The 13,556-nt window shown below is 42.5% G+C and overlaps 1 protein-coding gene across 2 annotated transcripts in view; it reads right to left on the minus strand.

Annotated features, from left to right (window-relative positions):
• Window positions 1-13,556, minus strand: part of Tsen2 (tRNA splicing endonuclease subunit 2) — a 59,477-nt gene that overhangs the window by 27,048 nt on the left and 18,873 nt on the right. Inside the window, exons 1-3 of one of the 2 annotated variants that reach the window (XM_070536018.1) lie at window positions 11,312-11,718; window positions 4,938-5,038; window positions 1,719-2,326 (exon numbers count right to left, since the gene is read on the minus strand). In XM_070536018.1, coding sequence (XP_070392119.1) covers window positions 1,719-2,326; window positions 4,938-5,038; window positions 11,312-11,506 — 904 coding nt within the window. In that variant the 5' untranslated portion in view covers window positions 11,507-11,718. Of the gene's footprint in view, window positions 1-1,718; window positions 2,327-4,937; window positions 5,039-11,311; window positions 11,719-13,556 lie in introns of those variants that run through there. The other variant, XM_070536019.1, reaches the window with a different exon arrangement.

Here is a 13,556-nt window from a genome sequence, read left to right on the forward strand (position 1 = left end):
ATTGCTGGCATGATGGCATGTTTTAATTCAAGACACCACAAATTACCTTCACTTTAGCATGCAAGCTATGAATTTTAACCATACAGCAGTGCAGTGAACACATCTCGCCAAATAAGCGACAGGATGTGGATGCCCTGGGCCCATTTACAAAGAACTGCTACTAGGATTCTGCCGTCCGTACCACTAGCTGGGCTGTCAATGTTTCTGCACTCTGAATGACGTATATATCTGCAACCAGCTAAACAAACGAATTCTTGTACCACAAACAAAAGCAGCAAGGCCAAATCAGGGCGTAATGGGAGACATATACCTAGCACCAAGCACAACAAAGTGGTCATGGTGCTAAACGGCTGACTACGCATGCGTATAGCATAAAAATTTATCGGGAACCGCCCGTAGGCAGAGCAACCTTGGACTGAGTCTCAGTGGTGTGTGGTTGGGTGAGTTTTGCTTTGGGGAAAGATAAGAATTAGCCGCATATCTTCGCGCTTCACTGCAAATGATGCGCACGTGTTGTAGTGCTATGTCAGTTCACGGCATTCAAAAAAAATTATTCGCATCTTTTACAATGCTGCTGTGAAGTGGTGCATTGTTTTGACACTTGCATTTTGTAAGGGAAGTCCGGCGCCCATCTTCCTTACAATTCAAATGAACTCCATGTAATCTTGGCACATTGGTCTACGTGCAAAACAACGTTGGACAATAACAAAGTAGTATATCGGTGCTGGCATCTTCTGTGAATACGGCTTCAGCAGGAGGCTGTGTGTTTAGCATAACAACTTGCACTGCAACATCACTTTAGCTTGTGACATGACTTCATCAACTGAATATTTTAAAATGAGCTTAGATTTAAACTTAAACTACAAAATTTACAGTCTATGTGCACATCACAAACACAACTTCATCATTACAGAAATAATATTTACAATCTTAACAGCCACATTCTGCACAATTCTAGGAAAATCTAGAGAACTGGTTTATTGAAGTTGGGAGAAAAAACTTTGTAGTTCACAGCACTTCACCAACGCAGTCCGGAGCATGTGGTTCGCACATTCTAGACAATGGTCTTGACCTCTGTACTAGCGTTTATGGCATACCGACAACATAGACACAAGTGCCAGCTCTGGTAGTGACATCTTGTGATGGTGCTAAGCTCAACCAGAGCCTACAGAACTATTATTGCAATGAATGACCAGGTATGTTCATATTATTAGCTTCTGGTGTAAATCCATTGACATTAACAGAACCTTCATGAATGTCTTGTGGCCCTTTTTTGCATCAAAAACATTCCTGAAGTTTTGTCGCTGAACACAAGAGGCACAAGCCAACAGGCCCGGTGCTCCAGTCCGTGTCTTAAGTAATACATAAACGTTTACACACATAGACAAGCAAAACACTCTATTGACGACATACCAAGGGGGTGCAGTAACACAAATCAAACACACAAGAAAACTTAGAACATCAAATGTCAAAGAAAAGCTGAAATTTACCCCATTAAATTGAAGCTATAATGTGCGAGTTTTCTCTTGCAGTTTAGTTTGATTTCCATTAAAGGCACTGCACCTTACTACCAAAGTTGTTGCTTTGTGTACAAGTACATCACCAGCAGTTTCTCACTTGCCATTAGGTGGCAGACATGGACAAGCCTCGCATGAGACATCCATCCCAAATGAAATCAAGAACGATGACCAAAACAGGATTCATCATGTCTGTTTTACCTTTTTTGTCTAGAGACTCCTCTGCGGCGGTAGATTTGTCATCTTCCCCTACAACGTCTGTACCTGTCTGGCTGTCCACTTCAATAATGTCATTGCTGCCGTCATCGTCATTCTGTGGTTCAACAGAGGATGACTCCGCACAGTCTTCTCCACTCTCGGTGATCTTTTCACCCGAAGAGTCGCACTCGAAAATGTCTGGACCTTCATCAGCTGCTTTCGTACTGCCCGTTCCCTCAACAGCAGCCTCTTGATCACTTCCTTCGTCGATACTGCAAATTTTCTCACTGGTAGTACCATTGTCACTTCCTTCATTGTTTTCCACTTTTCCGTTACTGACATTCTCTTCTCCTTCATACGGACAATCGTGGGTATCTGCGGTGTTACCACCTTCTCTATCTCTGCACTTCGAGTTCTTCGCTCTAGCCAAGATTCTGGGTACAGGTCTGCGAAGGCCCGTTTCCGAGATGACGGTGACATCATTGCTTGATTCCTTCTTGTCTGTGTCGGGGAGTTTGACCAGAATGACCTTTGGCGGGTCTAGGTTACGGTTTGAGTCAAGAGTTCCTTCTGCTTCCGCCTTTTCTCGGAGCTGCTTGTGTCGCTGGTACCTGCAAGACATTTGTGATTCAGTTAAATGCATGTAATGATGTTGCTGCTCAAACAACTTACAGTTATAATGCAACGAAAAGCACTTCTGGTCACTGCAAGCATCGAAATGTGCAGCATACTTGTCTATATTCACATGGGCACTCACACCTTTCTAGAAGCTGTAGGCAATACTCTCGAGTAATTTTGAAATGAGCACATACCTTGAGGCACCACCAACAAATTACTCTTTTGCTCACATGGGCTTATTAGATTTGCACTCCATGAATGTGAAGTGCAAATGTTGTCCTGTGATGAGCTATCCTTTTAGCTTTTGCCTACCATTCTTCCAGCTCAAAAGATCCCCAAGAAAGAACTTGGCTGTCTCTGTGCACAGCCAAAATCTGTAGCGGTTTTGGCATAGAATACAGCTTCATTTCAAGTAACTGCAACATTGTTGTTAACAACCATGTTCCCAAGAGGAAAAGGAAAGCTATGACATCACTCGATGAAGCTTTCTCTGTTTTCCAGTAAAAGACATCTACAGTGACTAGAATACAGTGAAAGCAGCCATTGTTACAACTTAGTAAAGACATGATGTCCATTCTCAATGTAGGCGCCACAGTGCTTGCACAAGTACCTACAGACTGCTGGCAGCGGCTGTATAAAAATCAGTAGAACCCTCATGATACTACTGATGTTGATAAATGTTGATGGCTAACATTTGTGAGGAAGGCTACTGAAGAAAGGGGAGTTACCCTTACAAGCCTCATTGCCCTGTTCTTGGCTGACAATGTATTTATGCGTACTAAACATTTTACTTTCTGAACTACATGCCACCTTTTGCTGGACTTTTCTTCTTTTTCCCGTATCTTGGGGAAAAAAGACATTAATGTAGGTGTTTTTATTTGCTTCTGTGGAAAATAACAGAAACATATCAGCTAGTTCATTACCACAATTTAGAAAATCCAGCCATTTGCACACGACACATGGCTATGTACCTTTAATGACAGAGAATACATAGTCACTGGGTTTTTTTCCCTTAAAAGGTTTTAGAAACAAGTTTGTTGTTACCACTGCTTTCATATAGCTCAAATTTCACAGAGAGATTGCATTTCATGGTCCTGATCGTTCAATATGTTGCTTAGCTGAATTTTGTTTGAAGCAGTTGCGAGTGAAGTGCTTGTCCTATCACATTCTCATTTTTTAACCCTGCTTGTCTCTGCTGTTGCCCTTAAAACAAAATTCAGCATGTGACTTGACCAACTAGCCAGAATCGCCATCTTGCAGAAATATCACTCAGCACTCCCAGGCTTGCTAAGGAAAGAAAAACATTAGAATTTGCCTTTGTCCCTCGTGATGTACAGATTTCACCACCCAGCGGTTAACAAAAACCAATCTCACAGTGTGCACTTTGTCATACTGGAAACAACACAAACGGCTGCCATAGTCACCATGTTTTGGACACTACAAATGGCAGGGAGTTCACGTGAAGGCAACTTCACATCTTTCTCTTGACAAACCAGGCAAGTAACTCTGACAACTTTCATACTGAATGATCGTGACCATAAAATGCAATCTTAGTGCGAAACCTGAGCAATATCAAAGTCACACTAAGCGTAAATTCTTTTTTGAATGTTGTTAAGGAAGAAACATGCAGGTCACCATGCATCAAGGTTTTGCTCAAAACTTGCAAACATGTCTGTATACCATTTCATGCCCACACATCTTGCGAGTGAGAAAGAGCAGCATGAATGGTTAGTTTGCACGTGTGTGGCTTGCTCAATTCGCTCTGCATTTTTGTCAACATTTTTGTACAGTGCATGCCCCATTGACCTTGCGATGCATAATGCCCTACACCGTCATAACGTGATGTTCAGTGCAGACATGTATCATAAGGCAGTGACATTGTGCCCTACATACAGTAGTGGACAAAAAGATACATTTTGCATCTAGGATCATTTAAGCTAAACTGCTAAGAAAATTTGCACTGTGTTTTGCCAGACCACTAGCCTCGGACAACAGCCTCTTGAACACTCACCGCAATGTTATTTGCACCATGTAGCATGCCCATCCTGCACCCAACTTGCATATTCTATGAATGCATCCCAAGGAAACAGTATGCATCAACCAGTATGGTCAAGAATATGTGCGCAATAGTGACGGAAAGTTTAGCAACTGTAGAGATTAGCCGAGCAAAAGGCTTGGCATGTTACTAGAAGTTTAATATATGGTAAGGGATTAAATAAAGAGAACAAAAGAAAAATACACACACACATGCATTTGCACACAAAGTTGAAAATGAAGACAACAGTGAGCATCATGAGATTAACAAAGTGGAAAGTGGAGCTCTATAGCAATAAACCAAATATTTCTCGTTTATATACCCCTAGCAGCAGGAGTTACCATTCTGTTTGGCATCTTAAAAAAAAGTACAGCAACTGATAGCTCAGAAACACATGCAATTAATTTTTTTCAAAAAGCCACAGTATCATATCTTTTTTTATATATTACTGTACTTTACATACTGGTGAATGAATAGTGGTTTGCGATTTCCATAAATGTGTATTTGTAATAAGACACCAGACCTTGCACCGTTTGCAGCAAGTTTCAGGTATATTTATATTTTTTTACCTGTGGAAGCTCATCGCTCTCTCCTCGATGGGGTCCTCGGCACTGTAGTCGGCGTTGAACCTCGGAGCGGAACGTGACAGGGTCCCTTTTCCAAAGTATCCCTGAATACATGGAAAGAAAACCAGGAAGGAAGGAACGGTGAGCTAGTGGCATACAAGAAGGAAGACACAGTGTCACAGATCTGAAGAACAGAGAACTCACACAAAACTCCAGACAAAATGAGAAGGGCAGCGACGGGGTACAGTTCTGTCACCATACGTACAGAGTCCTGTATTTTCACTGCTCTCTTCTTTACATGTGAGGCGCATGCCTCAAGCCGAACACTAAGCAGGAGTGCACGCATCATTGAAGCCCATATAGCTAAACAGCGCAATTGCTGCCACAACAAAAGGAATAATGTTAGAGCCAAAGCTAGGAATACATTACACTGAAAAAACGTTGGAACTCATGCTCAAAACACCACCTCACATGCAGCAAGTTCCCACGATGTTGCTGCATAAACATAAACAGAGCGGTGCATTTTCATGCAATTGGATTGGATTGGAGGCAACCTTATTTATGCCTGCAGTTGGGCGCTCGCGCGCCCCGACGAGGGCCTACATCATCCTCGAAGTCGCCGTTACTCGGCAAGTTTTGTCCAACAGTGAGGCATCGTTAGATAAACAAGAAATGTGTTTTTTCTCTAAATCTAACAAAGCATTGTCTACTGTTCAATGGGTGAAATTTAATAGAATGGCAAAGAGTAACAGTTAATAATCAGTCTTCAAGAGTGGCAGAGCTTACTCTTTCAACACTTCCTTCTAGTAAGCAGAAAGAATTACCTTGAGAAAATGAAGCCATGGCCACAAGTTTCATATGTTCAAAACATTTCGTGATTCTAAAGCTCCAAGAAATGTGGTAAATATAAATTTTCCATGCATAGAATTAATTGGTACCCGGAGGGGGCAAACAAAGAAAGAGTGGAAACCTAGCACAGAATTGGCATCACCAGTGAGAACGTACAGTACCAGCTCTGTGATCTATATTGTGCAATTTATTATAGGGTGTCAAGAACTAATAATTAAAGATATAAATACAGCAAAACCTCGTTAATACGTAGTTGGCATGGAACATGCATCAGGCACGTACTAAGTGATGTACTGATTAACCCACAATGGCAGATGATCAACCATAGACTTACTGGCGCCCCCCCCCCCAAAAAAAACAAAAAACAAAAAAACATTAATTCTGACTCAAACACACACGCACACAAGTTTTATTTGCGAGCAAGCAGCAAAAAAACTATGATTTTCACTTGCTACCGTGGCAGCCTTGCAGTGACGACAGCATACTCAAACTTAGCAAGGCTGCGAGCCATTTATTCATCAGGCCAAACTTCTCTGCAAATGCCTTGGTGCCGGTCAACGCACTAGCCGTGTCAGATACGGAAAACGCCATCATCCGTGTCGTCACCCATGATGATGATGTGGAGCTGCTAGAAGTTATGGGAGCAGGAAACACGTCATGGCTACCATGTTTTCACATCTCTCTCGGTGGTGATGGCAGACCGGGAAAGGTCCGTGTGCCGCAATTTCTCCATCTATGGTCTACGCTTACATTTTGCTGATTCCACGCTTGTACGCACCAAGAAATTAAATATTACACACTAACCATCTGGCATGCATTAAGAGACTACGGCTTAAGTGGTCAGCCAATACATTAGGGGCAATGGCAACAGGGTGGGGGTTTCATCACAACTGTATTTAAAATGGAATTACTTATTAAGTAGGTACATATTAAAGAGGTATTACTGTATTTGCATTACAACACAAATAGGAATGCAGTTTGACCAAAATCACTGAATTTTCCTAAATAACGCACTGGTGCTACCATTTCACACAACCCTCTTGACACTATCTAAGGGAGCCTGAAATCCTCTTTGTGCACACCTCTGACTCAAAGTACGCTGCAGTAAAGAACTGCGCAGGCCGAATTTTGGGGCCCATGCAGTGCTCTTTTGGAGAAACTGCCCTTGCTCATGTGGTGTATTCCAAGACATTTCAATAAAACTGCATCAAGTGACAATAAAACATAGCAAAAAACTTTTTCCGTGAGAGCACATGTGCAGCTAACATGAAAAGACTGACAGGAGCAAAATTCGGGTTAAAAATTTCTCGCGAGGTATATTAGTTAAAGCTTCATGTTTCAATTCATGTTTCAGCTTCAGCTTTTTCATGTTTCAGCTTTTCATGTTTCAGCTTTTTTCATGTTTCAGCTTCAACACCTCATGTTGTAAAGTCCAGGAATTATTCGCCTTTGTAAAATAAGCGACAGTTTTGCCCAAACGCAATGCACTGCCGCCGATAACAAGGTTCAGCGTTGTTCTAACAACACGTGGAGGCAGCATGGCGTGACGCCGCACGCGAGACTACTGCTGCTGCCCTGCGGGAACAGATGTCTGCTGTGTCAGCAACTAGGCTGTCGCGTGAGGCATGCTGACAACGGTGTTGCTGGCATCACACCTCGATGACACAGGAGATGAGACAGACGGGAAAATCTTTTGCCATTTCGCAACGCTACTTAGCTTCACGTCCACTGTCCTGTTCGACCAGGACCAGTGTACATGCGTCACGGTGTGGTATGCAAACAGACGCTCTATAAGAACGCTAATGCGTGCACGCGCAACACCGATGGCAGCAGCAGAAGCCAGAATGCTGCTCCAGCCGGGCCGACTGAGCGCACGGTGAAAGTGATTCATCTTGCTACACCGTGTGGAACAGGATGGAGCACCAGCTAGACCAGTCTCATGTCCTATGTCAGAGTAATTTGGGCTGAATGCTTATGGCCACTATAAAGCCGTCTCGGCATGCCCCAAAAGCAGCTGAAAGTTAAAATGGCCATATGCTAGCTTTGGCACAAAGAAAAATCAAGGTGGGAAATGTAATGCCATCCCTGCCGGGCCCATGAGTGGTGGGAATGGGCAAGACTGCTTCGGAGCAGATTTTATTTATTTATTTATCTCTTCATAAATGTCAACCCTCTGCTTAGGGTTCTTACAGGGAGGGTTTAAATACAGGCAGACCATATATACAGGTGCATTTTAGCCAATTAGACCTCTACCAAATGTACTCGTTAGAAATAGACACTGAATCGATTTTCTAGTCGAAATGAACCATACACAGTTAACTGAAACTGAAAGTAGATTTTTGTAAGGGTATAGCTTGTCTAGCTTTATAAATGGCAGGAGACGCGACAGCCCTTTTTGCATAAGGTGGTAGCAACCGCCACCTGGAGTTGACCACAACTCCTTTTTGCCGTGGCCTCCGAGATTGCATGGCACGGCTCGTCCTGGAGCAGCTTAAATACAAAGCAAAAAATCGGCGCAATTGTAGTAGAATTCTTGCCACAGCTATGATAAAGCAATTGTTATGAATAAATTTAAGGTGCACGAAGAACACTGCGAATGCTGTTAAGGTTGAAGCCATTCATATGTACTGCAGTGACTTTACAGCAATCATCAATGTGGTGCAATAAATAAAAACGAGTTAAAATGATGCAGTTGCAATAATATAATTGTATCAAGAGAGGTCAAACAGTGCAATTGCAAAAAAGTGGTAACCGTATTAAGAGCGTTTTGTAGTACAATTTTTTCTTTCGTGAGAAAAAAGCTTGTTTTTGTAGCAACAAAAATAATTAGAAGACCTCTTACAAACAAAAAATAAATAATACTAAACAAAAAAGAATCGCAATTTGTTTTTAATGTTGGCTAAGGTAATCGAGAGGAAGTTTTTCTAACTTGTCACTTGAGCTTTGCAGAGAACACCTTGGATCTATACACAGCGCCCACATGTGTCTGAAGATCCAACCTAACAGACTCATCAGTGAACGAGCCCTGACCCGCGGCTTCAAGCTTGAGCCTGGCCTAGGCCCGAGGACATTAGGGCCAGACCGGGCCCCACCAAAAATCGCTTTACCTGGCCAGAGCCAGTCCATGGCTAGCCCGTTAGGCTTGTAGTGCCAAGCAGAACATGGCCTCTGAGATTACTGACATGACCCAAAACAATATCTTATGCAAATCATGGTGTTCATCATCTTAATTGCAGACAAAATTGTGCAGCAGTTACCGTCACAGCAACAATGTAATCTTTTGGCCAAAAACAAACATTGCAAGGTTTCTAAAAGGGTACCCTAACAAATTAGATTGATTGAATATTTGTCTTTGGTTTCCCTGCATGAGTGTTTAAAGTCAGCACTGAAAATGAAAAAAAAACGAAATCATGCTAGTTTTACAAATTGCTTTTCTTTTCTTCTTTGGTCTAGAGCAATTTAGTCTACAGTGGTGTCTCTGTAAACATCTCCACTGCTTAATTTTATTGCAAGTTATAATAAAAGGCCTCGTGCGCACCAAACTACTGTGCTGTAGGCTTTTGACAGAGCAAGCCACTCAAGGTAGTCCTGCACCACAAGGAAATGAAAGCACATCAACAGTTTTTAGAAGATTCTGGCATTTGTGATGAATGTTGACTCTACCACATCGTGCGAGTGTGGCTCATTCATGCATCCGAAACTTGCGTACCCAAGACATATGCAGACTTTGTTTCAACAACTTCCGAGAGACCTTTACTCTAAGCGTTGTTACACATTCTTCATTCTATTAAGTTGAAGAATTTATAACTGTTTTTCCTCTATACTAACCCTGCAAACCCCCAAATTAATTCTGGTAAAGCATATCAACATTACCAAATTTATTTATCTAGGCATAATTTTTTGTCGTTATGATTCAAGAAATGTGTTACGTAATTGGTTTCCTGTTAGAACAAAAATAGGTAAATAAATGAATAAAAGTAAAGCTGTCCCTGAAGGCAGCTTTTTCTCAATGCTGACCGTAACTCGTCTTTGGCAGTGGCAGCAGTATAACAGCGGCTGAACGAGTGCGACTCGTCATTGTAGATATTGGTACAACCTCCCATGATGAATACAGGCCAGTACTAAGGGTTAAATGGCTAACCATGTGTGAAAGGGCAGCCATCACAGGCGAATGGTGACGACAACTGCCCTCCTTACTCTCATATTAAAGAGAAAAAAAAAAGGACAACAAAGCTACATCACTCCTGGCACATTGTCTAAGTTTTGCACACTGTCTAGACAATGCGCATCTATTCTGCGAATAGCCACACAGTGGCAAAGCTTCATTTTCGGCAGCGTATAGAGTGTCTGCTGCACAGCAGCCAGATGCTGCTGCATCTGCATACAGATTCTGATGGCTGCACTGTTTTCATTTATAATGTAATGTTCATTATAAGTGGCACCATTGTGACTGGCTCTGACAGCACGCCAATTATCCAATGCAGAATTGGACGCTGCATGAGCAAAGCTCATGATATACTACTTAGAAGTGCCTCTGAATCAGGCAAGCAAATACTTGTTATGTAACAAAAACAGCAAATGAAAGTGCCAACTTCCTGTGATGTGTGGTAAAGTAACGTTATGATAGCACGAGCCACAAACCCATAACCTGTACTTGCGGCACTGCCAATCATGCATGACACAGGCACAGCGAATGAGATCTGTGACAGACTCACCGTACAAAAAATATGGCCTGCTTGCTGTGTCTAACCAACTTGCTCTTGCACAAGCCTGCATGGTGCAGTCCTTTGGGCTCAATTAATAGTTTCCTGTACTAACATTAACCACAGAGAAGGACTAAAGCAATGTGGTTATGTTCGTGATTTAACTTTGCAGTTGCCCCACGTGCTTCGATCTTCACTGGATACAGTGGTTTAATATACTACACACCAGGCACCAGGGTGCTCCTTTTCCTTCGATGGCTCATGAATGAAGTTTTCTGACGTCAGCGACAAAGTATGCTGTGACACGTACGGCTGGCATTACCACAAGGCACAGCAAAGGTACTGCCTTCTTTTCTGTACCAACAGGTACGTACCTATACGTGACTATGCATTTTGTTGTTTAAACATTGGTGATAGCTCTTTCTTGGACATGTACACCACAAATCAACGCAATGTCACGTTTGTTTCTTGCTTTGCGTGGCCATTATCGGGCAAGCAACTTGCATACTTCTAAATCAGTGACTGCCACATGGTTTGTTTTCAAAAGTGCGAGATACTTTTAGTTTGGTTTGTTTGTTCTTGATCGTTTTTTACAGTAACACAAGTGGACACGTATCTGAAACACAGGGACAACACTGCATTTTAAAGAAAAAGAAAATCGGCAGAGGACCAGTGCATACTATCACAGAACGAGTACGCTCTCTAAATGCACCAAGTCACAAACACCCAGCGGTACCCTACTCATTTACGACAGCCCTCAATGAGGTGCGTCCTGCGTACGAAAATTGTCACCGCCTGCAAGTGAGCCGAGGGAGACTCACGTACCATGTGGTATAAGTTTTTCATGTCTTCCTGCGACGTCACTACGACGCCATCGGGCTTGAGCACGCCGCGGTAAATCTGCCATGTGACAATGTTCGACTTGTCAGTTCCCAAGTGAAACACCAGTGGAAACGGGGACTTCTTCGTCAAAGGGCTTCGACTCTTCTTCTTGATTTCAAACAGCACCGTCGCAGCCATGAAGCCTTGCTTCAGTCTGATCAGCTCCCAAAAATGTTATACGATCGGTTGCGTCAGCACAACAAATTAACGCCAAAGGACGACTTTTAAGAGCATTCACGTACGTCTGCTACTCGATTTGGTGTGAACTGGCGCCATCATTAGCTATCACCATTCATGTCCTCCCGAGAAACCTGAACATCGCCCCCGAGTGCTCCGTGATCGCTGCGCATGCGTGAGCTGAGAGAAGGTGAGAGAGGAGAACAGCTCTTTTTCGCAGGATGTGACGTCACACTGTTGCTTGTTTTTGCTTTTTTGAAAGAGCTACTCTCGAACGTAGATTAGCCATTGTCGTCGTGTCGGCTACGTGGTCCTGAAATAAATAGCGCGTCGCTGCGATGGTGACTTCAGTCGAGTGCGGTAATTGCTGCGCATTACGGGCGATTTAATTGCACAATACGTGCTGCATTATCGGTGCAGATAGAGAAAACTTATCCTGTGAGCCTTACTTCCGTCAGTCAGTCGGGTAGATGTTTCGCTCTTATCCAGTGCACATTTCTTGATATCCACTAACGATCTGCTTCAAATATCAACGAACTGTCTATTGTATTGATCGTGCAGATGTTTTTTTTTTATTCACACAACTGGCGATGGGCAGCAGTGTCACGGCCGTGAGTTTTCCTTTCGAGCAAACCATTTCAAATTGAAGTTTTCGCTCATGTTCGCGAGATATAGCAAATTTAAGTGTTACACCCGCTGCTGTATTTTTCGATTCCATGTGACCTAGATTTAAGCTGCCTCAGGTTGTATTAACGCGCGCAGAGGCTTTTCGAAAAATAGTTGTCACCTGAGAAATCAATGCAGTGTGCCAGTTCTTTTGGAATGGTGCTATTTGTGAAATTGATCATATTTCCCCTAGTCATGCTCAACTATACTTACTGGTCAGATGCTTGAACTTCCGAAGAAGTATTTGTAAAGTTTCCCTTCCAATTCAGCATTGTAACCGACGGTTCTCGGAAGTATGAGTGGTATTTGGCCCTGCAACACTGCCATGAGTTCAAGTTCAAATTGTGCCCACCGACTGTCTATCCCTGTGCCAATAGAAAGCAAAGAACTCATTTCTCAATTGTCGCAACATTTCTTTTTCATTCCATCTTCAAGAAATTTGTTTACTTCTTTTCCTGGTCATTGTGGACTTGCACACATTGAAGTTTTGGATAGTTTGGCAAAAGCATTGCATAGTGGGCCTGTAGGTTTTTTTTTGTATTTAGCGCATTGTTCTTCTGACTGGACAAATTAAGTAACTGCATTACAAATATTTCACTTCCTTAGAATGTCTGTTCCATGTGCCTCATAACAGTACACAGTTGAATTTGGCACATGCACCTTCATATGACCAAGTGTAGGTTTGTATTGCAATGGAAATAAGAACATGAGTGCTTCAATTGTCTTCATCACATTGCTGATGCCTTCAATGTATGAAAATGGCTTGTAACAATATTGCTGTGTTTCATGTGAGGATATGGAATAGAATAACTTTCTTCTTTTATGCTGAAGGTATTCACCCCTTTTGCCTGTTGGGCTTCAGATCTTGTAGAAAATGGTGTGAGCAGCCTGGGGTGTGCCTGAAGAGCAATGCTAGTTTGTGCATGTTCATATTGTTGCTGCTGGGAAGATGACATATTAGGCACATTTTCTTCATACAATTAACACAAATGTTTCCATCTTTCCCCTTGTGGCTCAATCGTAGTAGACCTGTTCGTTTTTCAGTTACTTTGTTGTTTATTTTTGTTACATATCAGTGTTATGTACTATCAAGTTAGTGGGAATATAAAGCTATTTGATGTTGTATTCATAGGGAATCCTAGCCGATCCGTCGTCATGGGCATGTGCCATATGTCACAGGCAACAGTCATTTTAGTCTCTCTTCTTATGGTAAAAGTATCCCAAAGCCTATTTTGTATGCTTGCAGATGAGTTGAGATTTACACATCAATGCCAGCTCACAAAGCATCTAATACGGCAATCAGCCAGCCACCTCTGCAGATGGAGAATTCTGCAGTTTCCAATCA

The sequence above is a fragment of the Dermacentor albipictus genome, chromosome 3 (genome assembly GCF_038994185.2).
Source record: "Dermacentor albipictus isolate Rhodes 1998 colony chromosome 3, USDA_Dalb.pri_finalv2, whole genome shotgun sequence".
Lineage (NCBI taxonomy): Eukaryota > Metazoa > Arthropoda > Arachnida > Ixodida > Ixodidae > Dermacentor > Dermacentor albipictus.